Below are 20,509 nucleotides of genomic sequence, written 5' to 3'. Positions count from 1 at the left end.
CCCCCCCATTCAGGACATCCTGAGAATCCCCATAAAGGGCACCCCAAAATCCCACTTGGGACACCCTGAGAAACCTTATCTGGGACCCCCCACCCACGCAGGTCACTCCAAACTCCCCCACTAGCTGGGACACCCCAAGAGCCCATCGAGGGTGTGCAAAGACCCCTCCTATCTAGGACACCCCCAAACCGCCCTCATCCAGGGCACCCTGTCCCCTGATCACCTGCGCCACAGGTTTCCCCCCCCAGGGTGCTCCCAGCACCCACGCATCACTGCAGCCCCACGGCAAAGCCCCCCCCCCCCCCCCCCCCCCCCCGAGAGAAACCCTGATAACAAGGAAAACCTGCAGCGAGGTAATGAGGTTGGTAACGAGGTATACTGACAGCTGTCTGGGTGCTGCTGCCCATGGGTGCCAGTCCCTGCAGGTGCCACTGCCTGTGGGTGCCACTGTCTCTGGGTCCCCACTGCTCATGGATGTCACCATCTGTGGGTCCCTACAGCAGGTGCCACCCTCCATGGGTGCCACTGCCCATGGATGTCACTGTCTCTGAGTCCCCACTGCCCATGGATGTCACTGTCTCTGGGTCCCCACTACCCAGGGATGTCACTGTCTCTGGGTCCCCACTGCCCGTGGTGGCTTGGCCAGCCCCACAGAGCCAGGACGAAGCCTGGGCAGCCAGCTGCCATGCGGAGGTGGCTGTGGCTGGGGACAGTGACAAGGGAACGCCCTAGCAGGGTGAGAAGTGGGGGGCAGCAAGCAGCACCACCTTGCCGGCAGCAGGAGCACCTGTGGGGACAAGGAGGCAGCCAGACCCACAGTGGGGTCACTCGGTGCGAAGAGGGACAAATCCACCTGCTGGGAGAGGGCAGATGTCCCCACCAGTGATGGCTCTGGTCCCTGTTCCCAGCACCCAAACTGGCACCTGCTTTTTCCCCAGCTGGGAGCTGCATCACTCGGGGGAAAGAACGTGCCCCCCAGCAGCCTCGGGAGGGTCCGCTCCCTCGAGGGCCGGTGGCACCTTCTGGCAGCTGCCTTGGGAGTCTGGCAGAGCACCCAGGGGAGCAGCGGGACCCTGGGGTGCTGGAGGGGTGCCTTAGCCCCATCCCAAGCTACCCTGGCTGCAAGGTTTGTGGAAAGGGGTCTGTGCCCCCATCCCGCATCACAGCCCATGGCCAGGAGGACCAAAACCGGGGCTGGTGCTGAGGATGCTGGAGCAGGCGCTGAGAGGCTGCAAGAAGCGAGACACCGCAGGCAGCACATGAATGCATATATAGTAAAAAGTCTTTATTAAGAAGGCTTTGAAGTCAAAAAATAAAACTCTTGATACAATTTTCATAACCGTCAAGTCAGCTCAGCAAATATATAATCAGTACTTTAGCCATGTAAGGTTAAAGGTCCGTTATTTTCTTTTTAAAATAAAATATATTTTAGTTTTTAAAATTTATTCAATAAAGTACATATTTTCCTATAAATTCCCTACATATACATAAAGAGGTAAAAAATAAAAAAATAAAACTAAAAAAAAAAAAACAACAAACAACAAACAAACCCAAAAAACAAAACCAACCACAAAATTAAGAAGGAGATAGAAATCTGTCTGGGTTTTGTAACATGGCATGGTAACTGTGCCCACTCCGTCCCCCCCGCCCGGCCTGGCCCCCCCAGCCATGCCCCCCCAGCCTCTCATCGCATGTTTTTCGGGCAGTCTTCACATTGGCAAAATAGAAGATAGACCTGCGTTACAAAAAAAATAATATATATATATACGTATTCATAGAACTGTCAAGAATCATCCAAAAAAATAACTACATACAAAAAGAAAGACGACGACCAAAAAAATTATAATAATAATAGAATGATTTTAAAAAAATAAAAGACAACCCTTGCGTGTCCTCAAATAAAAAGTGCAACCGGACCTTTTCTTTCTGTTTATTTAACTTTGCAAACTGAATACTGTTATTTGGGAAGGACTGGTGAAGAACAGCTGGGCTTCCTCCTCCCAGCCGCCACAGCTGGGCAAAGAGTTAAAGCTATTCTGTAAACATCGGAGTTTCCTCTTCTCTGCAGTTTCACACCCCTTCTTCCTCATCGTCCTCGTCGGCCCCTTCTCCCCCATCCCTCCCGACCCCCCGGCTTTCGGCCACCCCCCCCCCGCCCCACCGTCCTGCCCTCTCCGCCTCTCCAGCCAGCAAGCAGCAGCCTCTCCTGCCCCCCCCCACCCCGTGCGCCCATCGGATCCGTTATTAAATAAAAAGGTTGATTTCAACAGTTTTCAAGTCCTTAAAAAGCTGTGTTGGGGGGGAGGGGAGGGATGCTCGGGCGAGCCGGAGACGGCTAGGAGAAGATGTGGATGGCTTGGGTGGCGGGAGTGTGGCACGCGGGGCACTCGGGCTCAGCTTTGCCGCAGATGCGCATGGCGCACTCCATGCAGAAGAGGTTGTGGCCGCAGGGCACCAAGGCGGCGATCACCTCGCTCTCGAAACACACCATGCACTCGCGGGAGCTCTTGCGGTGCCCGTCGGAGCTGCTGGAGTCGGTGGGCGAGCCCGAGGCGGCGGAGATGCTGCCGGGCAGGGAGGAGGAGGAGGAGGAGTAGCCGGTGCTGTTGGAGAAGGAGGAGAGCGAGCCCTGGGTGGGCAGCCAGGACAAGGTGCTGACGGGGTCGCTCTGGATGCGGCGGGCTAAGGGGTGGTCCAGGGCCACGCCGCCGCTCTCGGGGAGGGTGGGCGAGTGGCGCGGTGTGGCCGCGCTGCTGTTGCGTCTCTGCGAGCCGTTGATGGAGGAGCAGCTGCTGAAGGCTTGCAAGGGGTTAGCCGAGCGCTCGAAGGGCGACCAGATGGTGGTGGGCGTCGTGAGGTCGAGGGCCAGGAAGTCGAAGCCGAAGTCGCACTCCTCCGAGCCCAGCGGGGCCGGGGGCTCGCTGAAGGTGAAGCCACTGCTGGTGCTGTAGGGGCTGGTGGGGCTGGCGTCCGCCACCCGCCCGCTGTAGTAGGACTCGGTGGAGGCGCTGCCCAGGGAGCTGAGGCTGTCGTTGCGGAGGGTGGCCGAGGGGCGGTGGGCAGGGTGGGGGGCCTTGGCCCACAGGCTGGCCGTGCTGCCCTGCAGGTCGAGGCAGACGTCGGTGCCGTTGGAGTGGAAGTCGTTGTCGGCGTTGACATCGATGAAGGAGCCTGTCCGCATGGTGATGTGCGCCTCGATCTCCTCCCTCGCCCGGTCCACGTTCTCGGGCATGCCCGTCACCTCGAAGACAGGCTCCTTGTCCCGACTGGGCGTCACGATGTAGGTGTGCGTCTGCTGCTGGATCCGCTTGATGGTGGCTCCCTTGGGCCCCACCACCAGCCCCACCACCCGGTACGGGACCCTCACCTGGATGGTGGTCTGTCCCGGCAGGTTGGGGGGGCCCTGCATCGCTCCTGTCAGACCATTCACTTTGTTGCGCGTCGCCCGGATCATGGAGAAGTGCTCGGCGGCCGAGAGGATCTCCCTTTTCGCCATCTCCACGTCCTCCTTCCTCCCAGTCACGATGAAAACGGGCTCCTCGCCCCTGACTGGCGTCTTGATGTACGTGTTGGTCTTGGCACGTAGAGCTTTGATTTTGCAGCCTGCAGAGCAAGGAGAAGGGGAAAATAAAATGACACGTCAAAGCGGAGACTGCGCAGGGACCCCCTGCCCACCCGGGACGGTGAGATGCAGGACCAGCGGGTCCCTTGGGTTCCGCACCCGCAGCACCCACACCCCTGGAGCAAGGGGGTCCCCCCCGCTTCAAAGGCAGCCAGGGGCTTGCAGTGTGGTGCTGGGGGGCTGCACCATGCCAGGCTCCAGCGTGACCCTCTGCCACTGCCCGCCCTGTGCCGCAGCAGGGACCGAGGACCTGCGGGATGCAGGATGCAGCCTGGCTCCGGGGGGCTGCAACCACACGTGGGCAGAGGGGCCGGGGCCAGCAGCCACAGGGGCACCTCCTGGGCTGTTGTGAGGAGGGGGAGTCGGGTTTACGTGAAAGGTGTTCAAGGAGGTGCAGGATGGCAGGGAAGTGGGATCCTGCAGGTGTGCCGGCACCTCTCACCACCAGCTAAACCCGAGGAACAGCCCCAGCTGCACCCCGACGGCAGCAGCGACGGAGCCGGGGCACCCCGCAGCCGGGCGGCACAGCCCCCCCCGCCGCCCCCTCCCTGCCCCCAGGGAGGGAAGCCCAGGGCAGCGAGGCTGGGGCAGGGGTGCTCACGGGACACCGGCTCTCCCCGTACTGGAAAGACCTGCTTCCTCCGCCCCAGGAACATGATTCAGCAGGCAGAGCCCAGGCTGGGCTGCAGGAGAGCGGGACTGGGCTGCCAGCTCTGCCTTCACTTCGCAGAACCCTGGGCAAGCCCCTGCCCCTCTTCTCCCGCGGGCAAGCTGGGCTCCGTGGGCAAGTCCCTGCAGTGCCCAGCTGGCCAAAGGCTCCTGCCCGCGCCGGGGTGGCTGCCACTGCCCTCGCCCGCCGGTGCAGCCCCAGCCTTGCTAATTGCATCCGCTCTGCCCGCTCCGGTGCATGCGCTTAATTAAATCCACATGAGCCAGGAGCTCAGCACCACCGGCTGCCCTCCGCTCCCGGCACACGAGGGTGAGTGACCCCCCCTGCCTCCCACCCCCCACCCTGAGCTTTACCCAAAGCAAAGTAGGGAGCCCGGGGGGCTGGAGGCTGCCCCAGCAGAGCCCCAAGAGCCAAGAGCCACACGCCGGCGTGGAGAGCTCGGTCCTGGCAGCCACAAGCCCTGGCCGGCTCCTCCGCAAAGGGCTCAAGGGCTCGCTCCGGGCGCTGCTCCTCCTCTTCCCAGACACTCCTGGAGGATGGGCAGGGCTGCTCTTCCAGCTGGAGAAGGGAAAGCCCTGGAAGGCTGAAGGGACCCAGCCAAGGGGGTGGCACATGGCACTCAGGGACGTCTGTCCTAGTCAGGCAAAGCAACCCGTGCTCGCTACCAGCTGGGAGCACGGGGGGCACGCTCCTCCTGCGGACCCCAGCGCGGGGCATTTACCAGGGTATGAAGCATCATGAAGAACAAGAAATAAAAAAACCTGCCAAAATAAGCGAGCTGCAGCTGTCCCAGGGGGCACAGCCCGGCTCTTTGGAAGAGCTAACCCCTCTGAGAGCAGGACACCAGCCTCTCCAGACACTGCCTCCAAAAAACCTGGAGAGCAGCCCTGCGATGCTGCAGCCCTACACCCACCCTGCTGCTGCCTGCAGGGTCCCGGGATGGCAACAGGCGGACGGGAGGGGCAGTCTGGGACGGAGCAGGCAGAGAAGCAGCCAGACGGACCTGGGGGGCTGAGATCTCCCTCCGAAGGGGGGAAAATCCTCTGGATTTCTTACAAGCCAGGCTGGCAGCGTTGGAAGGCCACCTCCAAGCACGTGACGTTGGAAGGCCACCTCCAAGCACTTGATGCAATCAAAGCAATGTCCACCCTGCCTTGCCCCAAGGATTTGCTCCCGGCTTGGGGCAGCGGGACAAGCCTATGTCTGACCCTCGGTGTGAGCCCGGCCAGGCAGGGCTGGGGACTGGGGACACGATGCTGCCCGTTCCCCAGAGCCGGGGAAGCCACCGAGCGGCTGTGGGGACACACGGAGCAGGAATGTGGGTGGAGAAGGGTTTGTCCAGGCTTCTCCTAATTTAGGACAACAACTGGAAGGTGTATTTGTGGCTGGGGGCAGATGGTGGGGAAAGTAATAGCCCAGTCACTGGGGCACAACCAGCAACCATCAAAAGTGGTTTTTTTGGATTTGTTTTTTTTTTAAGTGTGTGCCAGCTTCTAGAGGCTATCCAGAGCGAGGTGCCTCCAACTCCCATGTTTTCCTCCCCAATTTATTCTGGTACCTGCTATAAGCTCTCCCCCTGCTTGGCAAACTGGGATGAGCGTGGTGGCAGCGGGCAAGGGCAGCCACCCTGGGAGCCACCGCGGGGCTCTGCCGGTGCTGCCCCTGCACACCAGCCTCGCACCCGAGGTCCAAAATTTGCCCTTCGCAGTAGGAAGCCGCAATTCCAAGATCCCAAGGTATCGGCAGCCGCCAGGAGCTGCAAACAGGAGTTGCCTGGGAGCGTGTCCCATGGAGGACACGGCACAGCGAGGCTTTTCCTCGCCCCACTCCACCACGCCGGCTGCACTGGTGGGACCGAACTGATGCTACGGCAGCACAAAATGGAGGAAGAGCATATCCTGCTGCTCCTTGCCAGCCCTTCCTAGGGGCAAAGCCAGAAACCTGGGGTTAAAAATTAAAGGGGTGCCCGGCTGGGCCAGCTCCACTCTCCTCAGACAAGCAGGGCAGGAAAAACACACACGACCCGCGGCTGCCAGATGCTGCCGGGGCCACTCATGGCACAGCAAATCGCACTGTGGGTCAGAGCTGTTTTTTCTAATCCTGGCGTGAAAGAGGACAGCAGTGGGGGTGCTGGCTCGCCCCCCTGCCTGCCCGCAGAGCCACGCAGGGAAACCTCGTGGCACAGGAGGCAGCCACCAGGGAAGCTTGCCCGAGGCCACGTGCTGGCATCTGCACCAGGAACCGCTCGGAGCCTCCATCACTGCAACACCCCGGCGAGGGCTCCCAGATGGCTGCGTCAGGGATGTGGTGGGGGCAGAGCCAGGACCACCCCATCCCTCAGCCACCCCTCGGCCGCGGGGACCCTCGGGAAGCAGCAGGTCCTAAACGCCCTGACCGGGAAGGATGCGCAGCCCCCCCGGGGTAGGGTTCAACGAAGCACCTAACCCGCCCCCGGCACAGTGAGCTACAGGTCTGCAACACCAGGACCTGGTGAGGACACCCCGTCACCGCAGTACAACCTACCCACAACGCTGTCACACCATGCCCAAGCCCCCCGAAAGCCAGATGTACCCAAACCGCACAGCACAGGCGGTTTAACCAGCAACCTGCAACTGGGGGAACGATCCACACCAGTACGAGGTATTTCAGCCACGTCCCCACAAGCCCCAACCTGAGCACATCATCCCGGATGGCTGCATCCCTGTGATACGCTGCTGTGGCACCAGCATCCATCCCACCGGAACGGGGCTGGAGCGGGGGCCACCAGGCGTTGCCGGCAAACCCACCACCTCGCCCTGGCACCGCCGGACCCAGCACCTCACCTCAGCCAAGTGGCAGCGGTTGGCATCCCCACGTCCTACGGTTGGCATCCCCAGGTCCTAACCTTGCCGAGGGCCAGCACGCAGCGTTAACGACGAGAGGGGAGGAAGACAAGGTGCCAGACTTTGCTACACGGCTATAAACAAGACAGCTTTAAAATCACTTTTCAGATCCAAACCAAAAACCCAAAAGCAGGGTGAGGGGACGGGGGATGGGGGGCAGCCCCAACAGACCCTTCTCAACGCCACAGCCTGGGTCTCACCAGGGCCCGGGGGTGGCTCGGTCCCCACGTTACAGAGCTCAGAGTCCCTGTGGGGCCAAGTTCATCACAACCCACGGCCGTGCTCAGCTGCGAGCCAACATTCCCATTCTGGGGGTCTCAAGCATGTGCAACCCCACCGAGCCCCAGCCCCTCGCATCGTCACCCAGCTCTGCCTGCAGAGACGGCACCAATGGGAGGGTGTGTGAGGCGGCTGCTCCTCTCAAACCCTCCTGTCTCCACACTCTTCCTCCCACTGCCACCAGCTCCCAGCCGCCCTCTGCCCACCCTGTGCAGCTGCCGGCACGTTCTGCTCCGCAAAGCCGCCTTGCAGAGCCACGGTGCCCTGGCTGCACCATCCCACCTGCCCTTGGGCTGGGAAGTCGTCAGTTTTGGACAAGAAACAGAATCTCAGGGGATTCTCCCCGGGATGATGCGTTCGTTGATGGAGGCTGTGCCCCCTGAAGGCCCCCTGGGCACCACCAAAGAGGACATTGCCCCCTGCCAGGAGCCCCAGTTGGATCAGGGCTGCGAGCGTCACAGGAGCCCACGCAGACCCGCAGAGCACAGGCTGGGAAGTGCCTCCCCATCCTCTGCGCTCCGGCCGTTCCCCAGCCCAGGGAGAAGAGACCTGGTGCAGCTCATCCGCTCGCTGGTCCCCGGCACGTCCAGCACCTGCTCCGACAGAAGGTTGCCTCCTCCACCTAATACGGGCAAAGCCAGCTGATCCCCTTGGCCAGGCCACGTCTCCGTGTGCCCAAGGAGCTCTGCAGCTGCAGTGCCCCGCTCGGAGCTACAAAAACCCAAGCAGGAGCCTCTGATGGCATCAACCAGGAGGACCGTGTTTGTCACAGCCTCCGCAGCCCAGGAGCCAGCTGATGCCTCATGCCCAGCCCTCTGGAGCCTGCTACCCGTTGCAGAAAGATGTTGCCTTGCCTCTTCCCCAGCTCTGCAGCATCTCCCAGGCTCCGACCCGGCGTTACAGCCCTCACGCTCCCCTTCACTGCAGGCGAATGGCACAGGACGCACCAGGACGGGGCCGGGGGCAGAAGATGTTGCACCTCCATTGTATCTCACCTCCCCTCTTGCCGGGTGCTTCTTCCCACCTCTCTGCAAACAGTAATTAATTCATACTTGCAACCACACTGCAGGAGGCAAGCACATCACACCTTTGCTGCTTCTTCTCCAGACACCAGGAAAAGCGAGGCAGGGAGGCTGGGCTCCGCGCCTCGGGCCAGAGAGGAAGAAGCTCGTGCCAGAGCCAAGACGTGCAGGCAGATACTTCAGCGATCAGATCAATCTGCGCGACCAACTTCAGGAGTTTCTGGCTCTGCTGTGACTCGGAGAGCTGGGCGGAGGCAGCCGGGCCAGCCTCAAAGGATGCAGCGTGATGGGCAGAGAAGAGCAGAGAGCAGCAGCCCAGGTCTCAGAAATAACAAGAGGATTCACGGCGGCCTCAGCAATCCACTGCAAGTTTGCAGATGCTCGGGCTGGCCCAGAAACTGGGGCCTGTGGTCTCCCTGCGCATCCTCCCAGTGCCGAAACACCAGCCGCGTTTTGCCAGGGAGGAGAGCTGCTGTATTTCGTCCTTCCCTGGATCTCCCCTTCAAGCACCCCAGCATCTTGCATAAACAGCAACTTTCCCAAATCCTTCACAAAGCTGCCAACAGTCCCTGCATGTCACAGATGGGGAAGCAGAGCCCGGGAAAGGAGCTGGGTCCCATGGGAGGCACGTGGCGTGGGAGGGGAGCAGAGCCTGGGGGGCTCTTGGCTGCGCTAGCCACCCGTCACCCCCCTGGCCTCGCTGGGGTGCTGCTGGAAATGCACCTCTGAAGCCGGGACACCGGGGAGCGGTGGCAGCACGGTGCCGACACAGGAGAACCAGGGTGACTCTGACGTCCAGCCCGCCCCACGCTCCCGTCTCCCCTTTCCACAGTGATTCTGTGCCCAGCACCGCTCGCCCTGCCGGTCAGCAAGCTGAGCCCGCACCACTGCCCACAGCACTTTTTGGAGATGGTCCCTCCCACGGCAGGAGTCATGAATGGGCTTGCACGCAAAGGCACGGCCACGTAACCCCGCCAGGCCACGCTGCCTTTTGCTAGCCAGCCGGGCAAGGAGAAGAAACGCTGCAGATCCCGGCTGGCAGATGCTGATCCGGACGAGAGGTCGTAGCAACAGCCTCTCCAGCCCAGTCAAGAAAACACAGATCAGCTTTTACACAACAGAGATTGACACGCTGAGGTGCTGCTGCTGATCCCTTTTGGAAAGGGTTAAATTAGCAGGTCTGGAGGAAAGAAATTGAAGAAAAAACAGAACTCTGAGATATCATGTCGGTCCAACAGCCTCTGCCCCACCTCAGCCCGCGCAGGACAGCCACGTGCTGGTCCGACAGGCAAAGCTGGGACCTCCCAGGATGTCCCTCCTCGCCCTGATGGTGGCAAGAGGCCACCAGGCTCTGGGGACAGCAGGACCAGTCCCAAAGCTGTGGGGAGAGACAGCCAGCCTCAACCCAAGACCTTTCCAGGGCACCCAACACCCCCATCTTCAGCCCTTCCCACACCCCAAGCTCGGCAGCACCACACGTGCCAGCTCTCCCCGGGCTGGGCAGCGCAGGAAAGAGGGGATGATGGAGGAACACAGTGAGGGAGGCCAGCCCAGCCCTGGCACACCTCACCAGCGGGGCGATGCCAGGCCTGCCAAAGCACCCCCAGACTCAGCCCCACGCTGCTGCACAGCCAGAGCCCTGCTGCCATGGGACTGCCGAGGGACCTGGGGACCAGAAGGACCCGGGAGCCAGCACGGCTGTGGGAGGAAGAGACAGGTAGATGGGCTCTGCCTGTTCTCGAGCTTGGTGCGAGACCCAGCGAGGTGGGCAGCTGCAGGCGACCACAGCATCGCCCCTGCTCGTGCTGCCCTGCCCTCACACACCCCTGATTCAACGCAGCTACCGGAGAGGAGCTGGAGCACAAAGATGCTCCTGTCCCCTCGGATGCTGCCCAAGCACACCTCCTGCCAGCAGAACCAGGGCTGGGGGGTCCCAAGCACCCCCCTCCACGACAAACACCCAGCACAATGGGCCGCGAGCTGCAGAAAAGCCGAGAGCAGGAGAGGGGCAGGAACATGCCGTGGGGAGAGTCACTCCAGCCCATTACCAGCCGACCTTCGAGCCCACCGGTGGGCCACGGTGCCCCCCGGCCCCCCTCCTCAAGCTGGTGTACTAATTGCTTTCACAGCTCTCTTCTAGGAGTGCCGTGAGCCCGCAGAGCTCAGCAAGCACCCGAACCCCGCACCAGGCAACCGGGACAGGTCCCTGGGTGCACGTTTAACGTGTCGGGGTGCCAGAGGCGCAGCACAACCCCCAGCCCCAGCCAGCCAGGGTGCCAAGCAGCAGCTCACCGGACTCGCCGAGCCAACGTGGTCCAGACCCCGTGATGGGTTTTCCCTCAAGCTGCCAGCCCCCCCGGGTTGCATGGAGCCCACTGGCGAGGCCACAGCATCCAGGTCCCCATCCAGCGCATCCAGCAGCACCATCCTCCGGAGCAGGGCGCGGCGCTGAGCTCCGCTCCTCGGGTGCCATCAGCGGGCTCCGCCGTGCCGCTGGGGTACCCCGGTGGGGCTCAGCACCCGGGTGGGGCTCAGCCCCTGGGGTGGTGGGACTGGTGAGGGGTGTGCGGAAAGTTGGGGAGCCGGACGCGGGGCCGGCTGGGAGGCGGCGCAGGCCAATGGGAAGCGCAGAGCATGATGTCACCGCGCTCATCGCAGCGTGGCTCTGGCTAACAAAGAGAACAATGAGGCTGCCCAGCGCCCCGCTTCCCCCCAGGAAAAACAGACCCTCCAGCCCCCTGCCCCGCAGTCCCCCGGCCGGGGGAGGAGGGGGGGAAGCCGGGGGCAAGGCTGACCCTGCGTGGCCGAACCCCCCCGGAGCCAGGCTCGCCATCGCCACCGGGATGCCTGCGGACCGCTGCCCCCCTTTCTGATTTTTCCCCCCGAAATTCTCCTCCCCGGGATCTTTTTTTTTATTTTTTTCTTTTTTTTTAAAAAGGTGAAACTTTGGTCCGGGGCGATTACGGCTCTCCCGGAGACAAAGCCCCGGCGGCACACCCACCCGGGGGAGCGGGGCCGAGGCGTGCCCGGGTCCCTTTGTGACAGCTGAGCGGGGCTCCGCGCCCCCCCCACCCTCATTACCCAGTGGATTAATTATCGTTGATAGCCAAAGCCCGCGACACGGAGCGGCGCTGACACGCCAAGACACGGAGCCGGAGGGAGTGGGGCGGGGGGGGGGGCGGCGCCCGGGTACAATGAACCGGAGCCTCCGCCGCGCTCCGGCGGCTCCCACGGTCACGCGTGGCGCCGGGTACACGCCGTTACCCCGCAGCGCCAGGGCCCGGGCCGGCACCGAGCGGCGCCGCTCGCCCTCCCCCCCCCCGTTAAGCTGCCGCCCCCGCGCCGCCGGGACAAAGCCCCGAGAGCGGCCCGAAGGCAGCGGGGGGCAGGGGGGTCCCCGCGCGTCGGGGGTTACCTTGCCGGCCCACGATCTCGGCGACGTGCTCGGAGCTGGGCACGGGCACGCACTCGGTCATGTTCACGCTCTTCTTCCTGCTCCCCGGCGCGCCCAGCGGCTCGGCCAGCAGCGCGCCGGCCGGCGCCAGGTGCGGGGCTAAGTTCCCGAAGGCGGGGGGCGGGGAGGCGGGGCCGGGGGCCGGGGGGGAGCCGCCGCCGCCGCCGCCGCGTTCCCGCACCTGCAGGCCGCCCGCCGCCGCCTCCGGTTCCGCCGGCCCCCGCGCCGCCCGCCTCCGCCGCCCGCCGCCCGCGCTCGCCCGCCTCCTCCAGCCCCAGCAGCGAGAGCTGGTCCAGGGCGAACCTCAGGGCGGCGGCTTCGTCCTGTGCCGGCGGCGGCGGCGCCTCCCGCTCCCGCCCGGGCTCGGGCTCCGGCGGCGGGTCCTGCCCGGCGGGCGGCGGCGGGCTGAGCAGCGCCAGGCAGCGCGGCGGGCCGCGGGCGGGCTGCCCGCCCTCGGGCTGGTAGATGGAGCCGGGCATGGCGGCGGAGCGGCGGCTGGGCCGGGAGGGAGCGGAGCGGGGGCGGTGGCGGTGCCCGGTGCCCGCCGCACGCCGCCTCCCTGCGCGCTCCCCCCCCCCCCACCCGCCGCGCCGCCCCGCCCCCGCCCCGCCGTCACCACGCCCCGACAATGGGCCGCGCCCCGCCGCGCGCATGCGCCCCGCCCCGGCCCCGCCCCGCCGCAGGAAGGGGGCGGCCCCGCCCCGCCCCCGCCCCGACGGCTCCCGCGTGTCCCACCGCCCCGCTCCCCGGCCCGTTGCCCCCCCGCCCCGCCCCCCAGCCCCGCCCCCCTCCGGACACCGTACCCCCCGTATCCCATTGCCCCCAGCCCCACTCCCCCGCGTGCCACGCACCCCCCGGCCCCGCCGACCCCACACCCTCCGGGCCCCGTACTCCCCCCCGCGTCCCATTGCCCCCAGCCCCACTCCCCCGCGTGTCTCGCCGCCCCCAGTCCCCTCCGGACACCGTAACCCCCCATGTCCCATTGCCCCCAGCCCCACTCCCCCCCGAACGCACGAAGCCGGGTCGAGCCCCGTCTATTGCGCCACGGCAAAACGCGGGGGGGGGCGGGGGGGCGCGGGCAGGGGGCCACGGGCCCCATAACCAGGTTGCAGGGCACAGCCGCGGCAGCCCCCTCCCTCCCCCCACAGCTCCCACCCCGGTGGCTGCTGTCCCAGACCCCCCACGGCAGGAGGGCGCAGGCCAGAGAAGGGGGCACAGGCTGGAGTAGGGGGCGCTGCCCGGCACAGCCCCTTTATTAATAGACACCAGGGCCAGAAGGGGAGGCCCCCCGCTGGCACCAGTGCCCCCCCGTGCCAGCGCCACACGCACTCAGGGGCGCAGAGCTGCAGCCAGCGGCTCCTGGGGCACCCCAGGGTGCTTCCCTCTTCCCGAGTCGCTCCAGAACTGAAAAGTTTTTGTCCCATCTCCCACCTTTCTCCCTTGGCTCTTTAGCTCCCGCGCGGCAGGACTCAGCAGCTGCTGCTGCTTCAGAGCCAGGATGCCCCGAGACCACTGGGATCTCGCCACATTCCCAGGCCACCACTGCCAGGGCTACTGGCCCCACGGCAGCCGCTGGCCCGCTGCACAAGTTACCTCCAGTCACTTGTTCCACCTGGAGCCTCCACAGATGGAGCTTGATGGAGCTTGTGGAAACCCCGGCGGCGATGGCACAGCCCACGACTTCACTGTCGCAGCATCGAGACCATGATCAGCTCAGGTGCCACCTCAACTGCCCAGGCGCTCCACAGGCCCTGTCCTCAGGCTTCATCTTCTCCGTCCTCCCGGGACTGTCTCCCCCAGTCGCTGCCTTCGGGACTAATTCAGCCATTTTTCTTGGGATTCTCTTTAACTGCAAGAACCATCGGTGTCTGGTCCAGGAACCCCCATGGCAGATGTTTCAGATGCTGGGAAACATCAACTCTCCTGGTCAGTGGCCCAAGTGCATGAACCACGTGGCCCATCCTTGTGCCCCCAAGTTTGGCCCTTCAGCCAGTGACACTTCTACGGGGAAGGACTTTCACCTTCTGATACTCGCAGGGGGTGACCTTAAACTTCTGTGGGATCTTTCCAGCGAAAGAACAGCCACCAGGAACTGCCGACTCCTTTCCATTCCTCTTATGTGCCAACTTAACGTCTTCCAGGTGCAAAGAAGTTTCTCAAGAACAAGCAAGCAGCTTCTTCTCCTCCTGTTTTACCTCTGGAGGCCTTGGCACCGAGCTCCCACCAGCTCATTCTGGCTGCCGCAGGCGACTTTAGCAACTTCTGTTTTCCCCCAAAGTGTTCATGGCTCAACTTCATGGAGATCCGTCCGTCTGTACCCATCCAGACTCCCGGGTGTTTACACGGCACGAGCGCAGCTCCGGGAATCCTCCCACTTCAAACTCCTCTTCCCCACGCCACGAGCTGCTGGGAGAGCGGCAGGCTCCGGCGTGCTGCAGGCAGCTCGCACCCACTGCGGGCTGGAGCGTCTCCTCCGGGGACAGATGCAGCAAAATCAGCAGATTTGAGCCACGCAAGCTGGCGGTGAGACATCTCCTGCTCTCACTTCCCGAAATATTTAACCTAGTAAGTTGAAACACCTCACTAAACTTCTAAAAATAGTGGCATTTCCATTACTTGAGACAGAAGAGCACAACCCCTCCCTTCTGAGTTTCTCCCCTTTGCAGAAAATGTAGAAAACTTGCTCATGACCAACACTGTCTCTGCTAATTTCTCTGGGCCACCTGCACCAACACCAAGGGCTACACCTGCCTCTGAACCTGCCTGCATGGCTCCTTGTGTCCCTGCAGCAACTCTGACACCCACTGCCATGCTCCTGGCCACCGCGGGCCACCGCGTCACCGTCTCTCCACCCCCACCAGAAGCGCTGCACCGTGCAAACTCACCTCGGGACCTGCAGTGCTGTCCCCAAACGCTGCCATTTTTGCCTACTCTGTGTTCAGTCCTCTGGGGAAATTACTACATCAAGTCCAACACCACCCAAAGAAACTGCCAGTTGTTATTTTAAGCGCTTTTGGCAAACGTGGTTTGTAAATCTTATGCCTGTGATCTGCTCCATTTTCAGCAGAACTAGCTCGCGTTTTCCTTCTTAGGAGTCTTACTTTCCCTCCTGACACGAAGTTGCCTTTGGGTTTTTTTTAACCTGAGTAATTAGCAAGTCTTTAAGAGGCTCCTGTCTTCCATTAACAGAGAAAATGGATGATACAAATCAGAGAAGTTCTTTAGCACGACTCCATTTCTTTACGAAAGCACAACCAGACAGAAGTTCCAACTTCCCTGAACACAAGAGAAGAGAGAAGGCACTTCTGCTTCCAAGACCATCCCTCCGGCTGGTTTCCCCGTTCCCTAGCAAGGCACAATCCCTGTACATTAACAGGGAATTAAGGAACGCCGGGCTAAAAGCAAAGCAGAGGTGTGACACCGGGCTGTTTTCTGTATGGGGAAACAGAGCAACGTAACTACAGCAGAGTAATCGGTACCACCACCGCTACGCGAGCCTAACTCCCCCAGGTACAATTCTGCAACAGCCACTCTTACTCCAGGTCAGGTGTGCAAAGGCGGGCGTTACCACAACCTAGCTAGGATATTTATTCTCCTATAAAACCCATCCTTTTATAGACCATCGTAAACCTTAAACTGACCAGCACCCCACCTGCCCCTGTTATCCATTTGCCTAAATCACTGCACATCAGCCAAATGTTACAAATGGGATCCAAAATTTAGAGGGGAAAAAAGTACTTTTAAAGAACTATTGTAGTTGCCCCTCTCGCTCTTCAGATCAAACTGCTTTCTGCACTGTTCTTCAAGCACATGCAAACATAATGCAAAAAGCACGGGCTTTGAGCACAGCACAGAAGAGGTGGTGCAGCTTGGAGAAGAATTAAAAAAAAGTCCTTATTGTGTGTGGGAAGGCTTAAGGGAATATTTCAGCACATCAGGAGCTGAATCACTGCATGTAGGTGGAGCCAGACAGATTGACAAGATCTCTAACTTGAAAAATGACCTAAGTCTGAGATCAATCATCTCACAAAGTAGCTGACTGAGGGAACAACATATGGAGACAGCTCAAGGTGATGAGGCTCAATGTCAACATGACATGCAGAAACTGTATTAGAGAGACACGCTGCAACTGACCAACTGTTTTATAACTCAAAACATGGCCCCCTGCGATCCTGTCGGCACCAACGGCTGAGCAGCCTTTTTTCCGTTACCACCACCACGTTTCCTTAATGGAGCTCCCCGCCACAGCAGCGCGGAAACCAGCCGCCAGCAAACAGCTCTTCTGCGTGCATTAAATTAGCAAAGAAGCTGACTTTCAGGGAATGACCCCCGAGAAGCTGTGGAGTAGCTACTCGATGGAAAACTAAGAATTAATTGCAGATCAGACAAAAGCATGAAAAATAAAAAGACGGTACACCAAAGCTTTCAAGTTTTACAGCCCTTCGGATCACTCAACCCCACAAAATGTGGTTGACAGGCTAATCCAGGAACTGGACTCAAGTTACAAATGAAACCAGGTAGTAACTTTTTAGTATTCCTCTCCTTCCAAAAGCTTAGACGTGGGGGTCTATTTATCAGAAGACCTGTAATTTGCATATGCAAATGAAACCAGATTCCTACAGCTAAGAGTTCCCGCATCTCACTGCTAGAGACAAACCAGTTCAGAGGCTGTTCCTTGCCCTACTATTCCAATTCTGCATGGTTTCCATGTGTGACTCTGCAAGGTAAGAAAAATCCACTAAACGTTAAGAGATGTATTTAATGAATTAATTATTAATTTACAATTCTCGGTAAACATTATTTCTTACTAGCAGTTCATGTTGTACCATTTCTCATCAATACTAAATTAGATCGCTAACCAATAACAATTTCAAGTGCAATTTGGCGGGGAAATCTTTTTTTTAACTCCTCATTCTCATAAATGCTCTGTCACTGTAAACATCATTTAGCAAATGCTGTTCTGTGCTGTACCCTCACATACTCCGGTCAGTCATGGGGTCAAACTGAAGGGTAACGGTTTTCCCTCATTAGCTCAAGGGAACAGAGTTGATCCCTGCTAATCTGAGAACAAATCCAAGTTTTTAGCTCACTCCATCACATACAGGACATTATTTTCTGTGCTGCAGAATCAGTAGTAGGCGCCTTCTCATGGCTTATCTAAAGCGGGGAGTTAAAACATGCAACACGGGGAACCTTGACGAATGACAAAGGAAAAGTCTGTTACAAAGCAGCTCCAAGCGTACGCAGAAATGTCTGTTCAGGGTGCCAACAGCTAAGAATATGCATTTTATCTGATAGTGAGGAAGTGGTATCATCCAAAGATTTGCACGGGCATCCGGACTCTTAAAGACTATTCTTATGGGCATGATCCCAAATAAACGGGATTGTCTGACTGGAGAGTTAATCCTGACAAACTTACTTTTTCTTCATTAAACAAATATCCTCCTGTTGTCTCCCCCTTGAAACATGTTATCGTACCTCCTTTTTGAGGACCGGCAGAGTCAGTCTAGGTAGAATGGGCTCTCCACGACAAAAAGGACGTGACTCAAGAGTGATGAAAGACTAGTTATCCTTTCTGATGTTCTGCTTCATCTACCCCCTGCAGGTAGTAAAGAGCAGGAGGTGAGGGGAAACCCCAAACCCAGGCCACCAGGCACAGAATCAAAGGAAGAACTGAATGCGCAGGCAGGTTATCAGACCTCAGACCCCAGGAAGAGATCTAAACAGAAGGCAGTGAAAAATCCAGGCGCAGATGACACGGCCACACTTCCTTTAAGTGCGAGACTTTGCATTCGAGGTCCCAGGGCCTCCTGCCATTTGCAGCGGCTGCTCTGACCCTGCAAGTCCTGCTGGGGAGCCTGGAAGGAGCCGCTGGGTTGGGCACGCTGTCCTTTTTCATTGGAGAGAGCTATCGAGGGGGTAAGATGCTAAAACATGCTCCCACATACAGCAGTGGGAATGTTACCTCTAAGGCAACTGTCAACGGCAAACAGCAGAGAAGAAAGGCAAGAACATATTTCATAATGATCTTAAAAGAACAATTAGAAGTTGACACGCAGGAGCTAAGACAAAGTTAGACAGGGATGAATACATATTAGGTCAGGAAATTTAAGGGGAGAGGATTAGAAGTAATATCCAACAACAGAAATAAGGCTGGAAAGAAAGCTTCAGGTGAACAGCTAGCTTGTCTGTTCTGAAGGATAAAGTCCTAAGCCAGGGAGACCGCTACTACAGGGCTACACAACACATAGCACAGAGACAGAACGGCCCCGCCACTCTGTACAAGGTGCAGCAGCATCCCTAGATTTGAAGCCTTTTAAACATACGCAGATGCAGCCTTGAGCTGTGCAAACGGGCGCCTTTTGCAGGACTCATTTGACACAAGGAAACATTTCACTAACAGGATAGCTTGCTGTCACTTCCCTCCCTTCCTCAAATCACCACGGCCAGCTTGTACAAGACTAGTTTTCAACAAGACAGCTGCAAAATACGTTTGTTTTTTTTTTTTCTTAGAAAATCTCTTGACTCATACTCGCATTCAACATTTTTGTACTTTACAGAAAAGAGCAGCAGGACAATCTCTTAAAGCTATAAAGAAGCAAAACTACCTCAACCAGGAGCTGATAAACCGGCATTGATGAAAAGCTTTCATTCAGCAGTCTGCCTTGTACGCAGCGGGTGTTTTCAGTTCCCACACTTACCAGTTTACTGGTGAAAACACATTTCTGATTTGGGAAGTTCATTTCAGCTAGCCTCCTTTCACATGGGAGTATACTCTTACCCATGAATTCTAACTTCAAAAATATTTTGGATGTAATATTATCACTAGAAAACAACTCGCAGCCATGACACCGAAGCCTCCATAGACAGGGTTTAACATGCCTACATTCCCGGAGTCCAGCCATGTCACTCATGACTGTTTTCCTTTCCTGATGTGCTCAGTTTACAAGCAAGAAAACTCCTCCCTTTTCTTGCTCAACAGCCAGTTCAGCAAGTTCAATTTCAGATGTGAATCAAGCTAACTTTTCCTGGGCAGAACCACCTACAAAAGTTTTGCAGGCCAAATCCAGACTGTACCAATATCCATGTAAATTCATTACTTTTTTTTGACTGCACAAAATTTCATCCAACTCAAATTCAGTAAAAATAACACCAGTAATACAAACAGGGAGACAGTTACATTCCCTTTAACTATGTTAGTTTTGCAAAACAAAGCAGAGGAAAAAAAATAGTTGAGCCATCTTAATGGAACAGCTCCAACACACTTTGCACAAGATAAAATCGGAAGTTTTAAACAACAAGGAGTAGCTTTTTACAAAGTTCCCTTTGAAGAGTAAAACGGCATTTTGAGGGTTTTCATCCTATCTACGAACATCAACGAAACCACCTCCACATCTCCTCCAACCAGTGCCCTCTAGAATGAGGCAGGCTGCTGTTTCCAGATAAAACAAGAAAAACCTGACTGAGCATGACACAGCATAAGAAATGTAGCTTTTTGAACTCGGGTGGTATGCATCCAAAATTACAGTCTACAGAAAAAGATGCAAAACCTTAGCTGTACTGGACAAGATCCTACCCCTTAGTGAAGCTGCATAAGGACCATTAAAATGTTCTTATCTATTCCCTCCAAAGAGGATTAAACCGTATCAATGTAACTATTGATACTGGTGCTATTGTTTTAGTAGGAAAAAAAAAAATATCACAATAGCTTACCAGTGCAAACAGCGTGCAGGACAACCCTAAGGCTATTTCACACTGCAGCTCCTTAGTACTTACATTTATAGTATCTGAGGGCAACAGGAAGGTGCCATTATCATCGATGGAAAGAACTCCCAGTTTCAAAAGCATCCCCTCACTAGCACTCCTCCAACAGAACAACGGACACCAACATGTTAACGAGTTCCCATGTAACGACTGCTGGATATTAACAGAAGGTTAAGTTTTGCCCTAATTCCACTCCAGTACTTTTCTTAAGTATGTTCTCTACTAATCATCTGCTTAACAAGATATACCTCAAGTAACAAGTGCTTTCTTCATCTTGGGGACACAGTCAATGATGGCAGACCACTCTAAGCCCATCAGTCACGTCCACGGCAGCAGGCTGTGATAAGACAAACTAATCCAGTTATTATGGCAGCAAGGCCAGAAAGAAATCAGGTTCATTTAAAAGGAATATTTTATTTACTTACCTGTCTTGATAAGCAGGTAGTTATTTATGTTTCTTTGGATGCGACAGAGTCCTGGGGCCCTTTTTGGTACACTGAACAATCAACTCCTCCATACGAATGAAAACATTAACAAACTTTTTAAAGGACTGAAGGAAAGAAAGAGAGCTTGACAGGGAAAGTAGAGTGGTGAAAACGCAGGAGTTGGCACATAAAGCTGCCAGCAGTTTAAACTTGATATTCAACGCATCAAAATATTAGTATCAACATCTCAGTCATCTAAGTTCTGGTGCTACATATGCTTTGAATATATTCAGGTTCAAATAAAAGTAAGCAAAGCCATCACTAGATACTAAACAAGATTTAAAAAGGAAGTCGTGTCAGAATGAGATTGCCATGGTCAAAAGAACACCCC

The 20,509-nt window shown here is 57.8% G+C and overlaps 2 protein-coding genes across 2 annotated transcripts; both read right to left on the bottom strand.

Moving 5' to 3' along the window:
- Nucleotides 1–2,171: 2,171 nt before the first annotated feature.
- On the bottom strand, nt 2,172–12,088 carry LOC121087739 (RNA-binding protein MEX3D-like). The gene is made up of 2 exons (XM_040593084.1): nt 11,891–12,088; nt 2,172–3,603 (listed from the first exon to the last, which is right to left on the bottom strand). The coding sequence occupies exons 1-2, from the start codon at nt 11,949–11,951 to the stop codon at nt 2,336–2,338; spliced, it is 1,329 nt and encodes a 442-aa protein (XP_040449018.1). The 5' UTR covers nt 11,952–12,088; the 3' UTR covers nt 2,172–2,335.
- LOC121086547 (RNA-binding protein MEX3D-like) lies at nt 11,954–12,521 on the bottom strand. The gene is made up of 2 exons (XM_040590451.1): nt 12,163–12,521; nt 11,954–12,028 (listed from the first exon to the last, which is right to left on the bottom strand). Exons 1-2 carry the CDS (start codon nt 12,406–12,408, stop codon nt 11,954–11,956), a joined length of 321 nt encoding a protein of 106 aa, XP_040446385.1. The 5' UTR covers nt 12,409–12,521.
- Between the last annotated feature and the right edge of the window lie 7,988 nt (nt 12,522–20,509).

This window comes from Falco naumanni, chromosome 4 (genome assembly GCF_017639655.2).
Source record: "Falco naumanni isolate bFalNau1 chromosome 4, bFalNau1.pat, whole genome shotgun sequence".
NCBI lineage: Eukaryota > Metazoa > Chordata > Aves > Falconiformes > Falconidae > Falco > Falco naumanni.
Note: the sequence above shows the minus strand (reverse complement) of the source record. Positions and strands in the feature narration are given on the sequence as shown.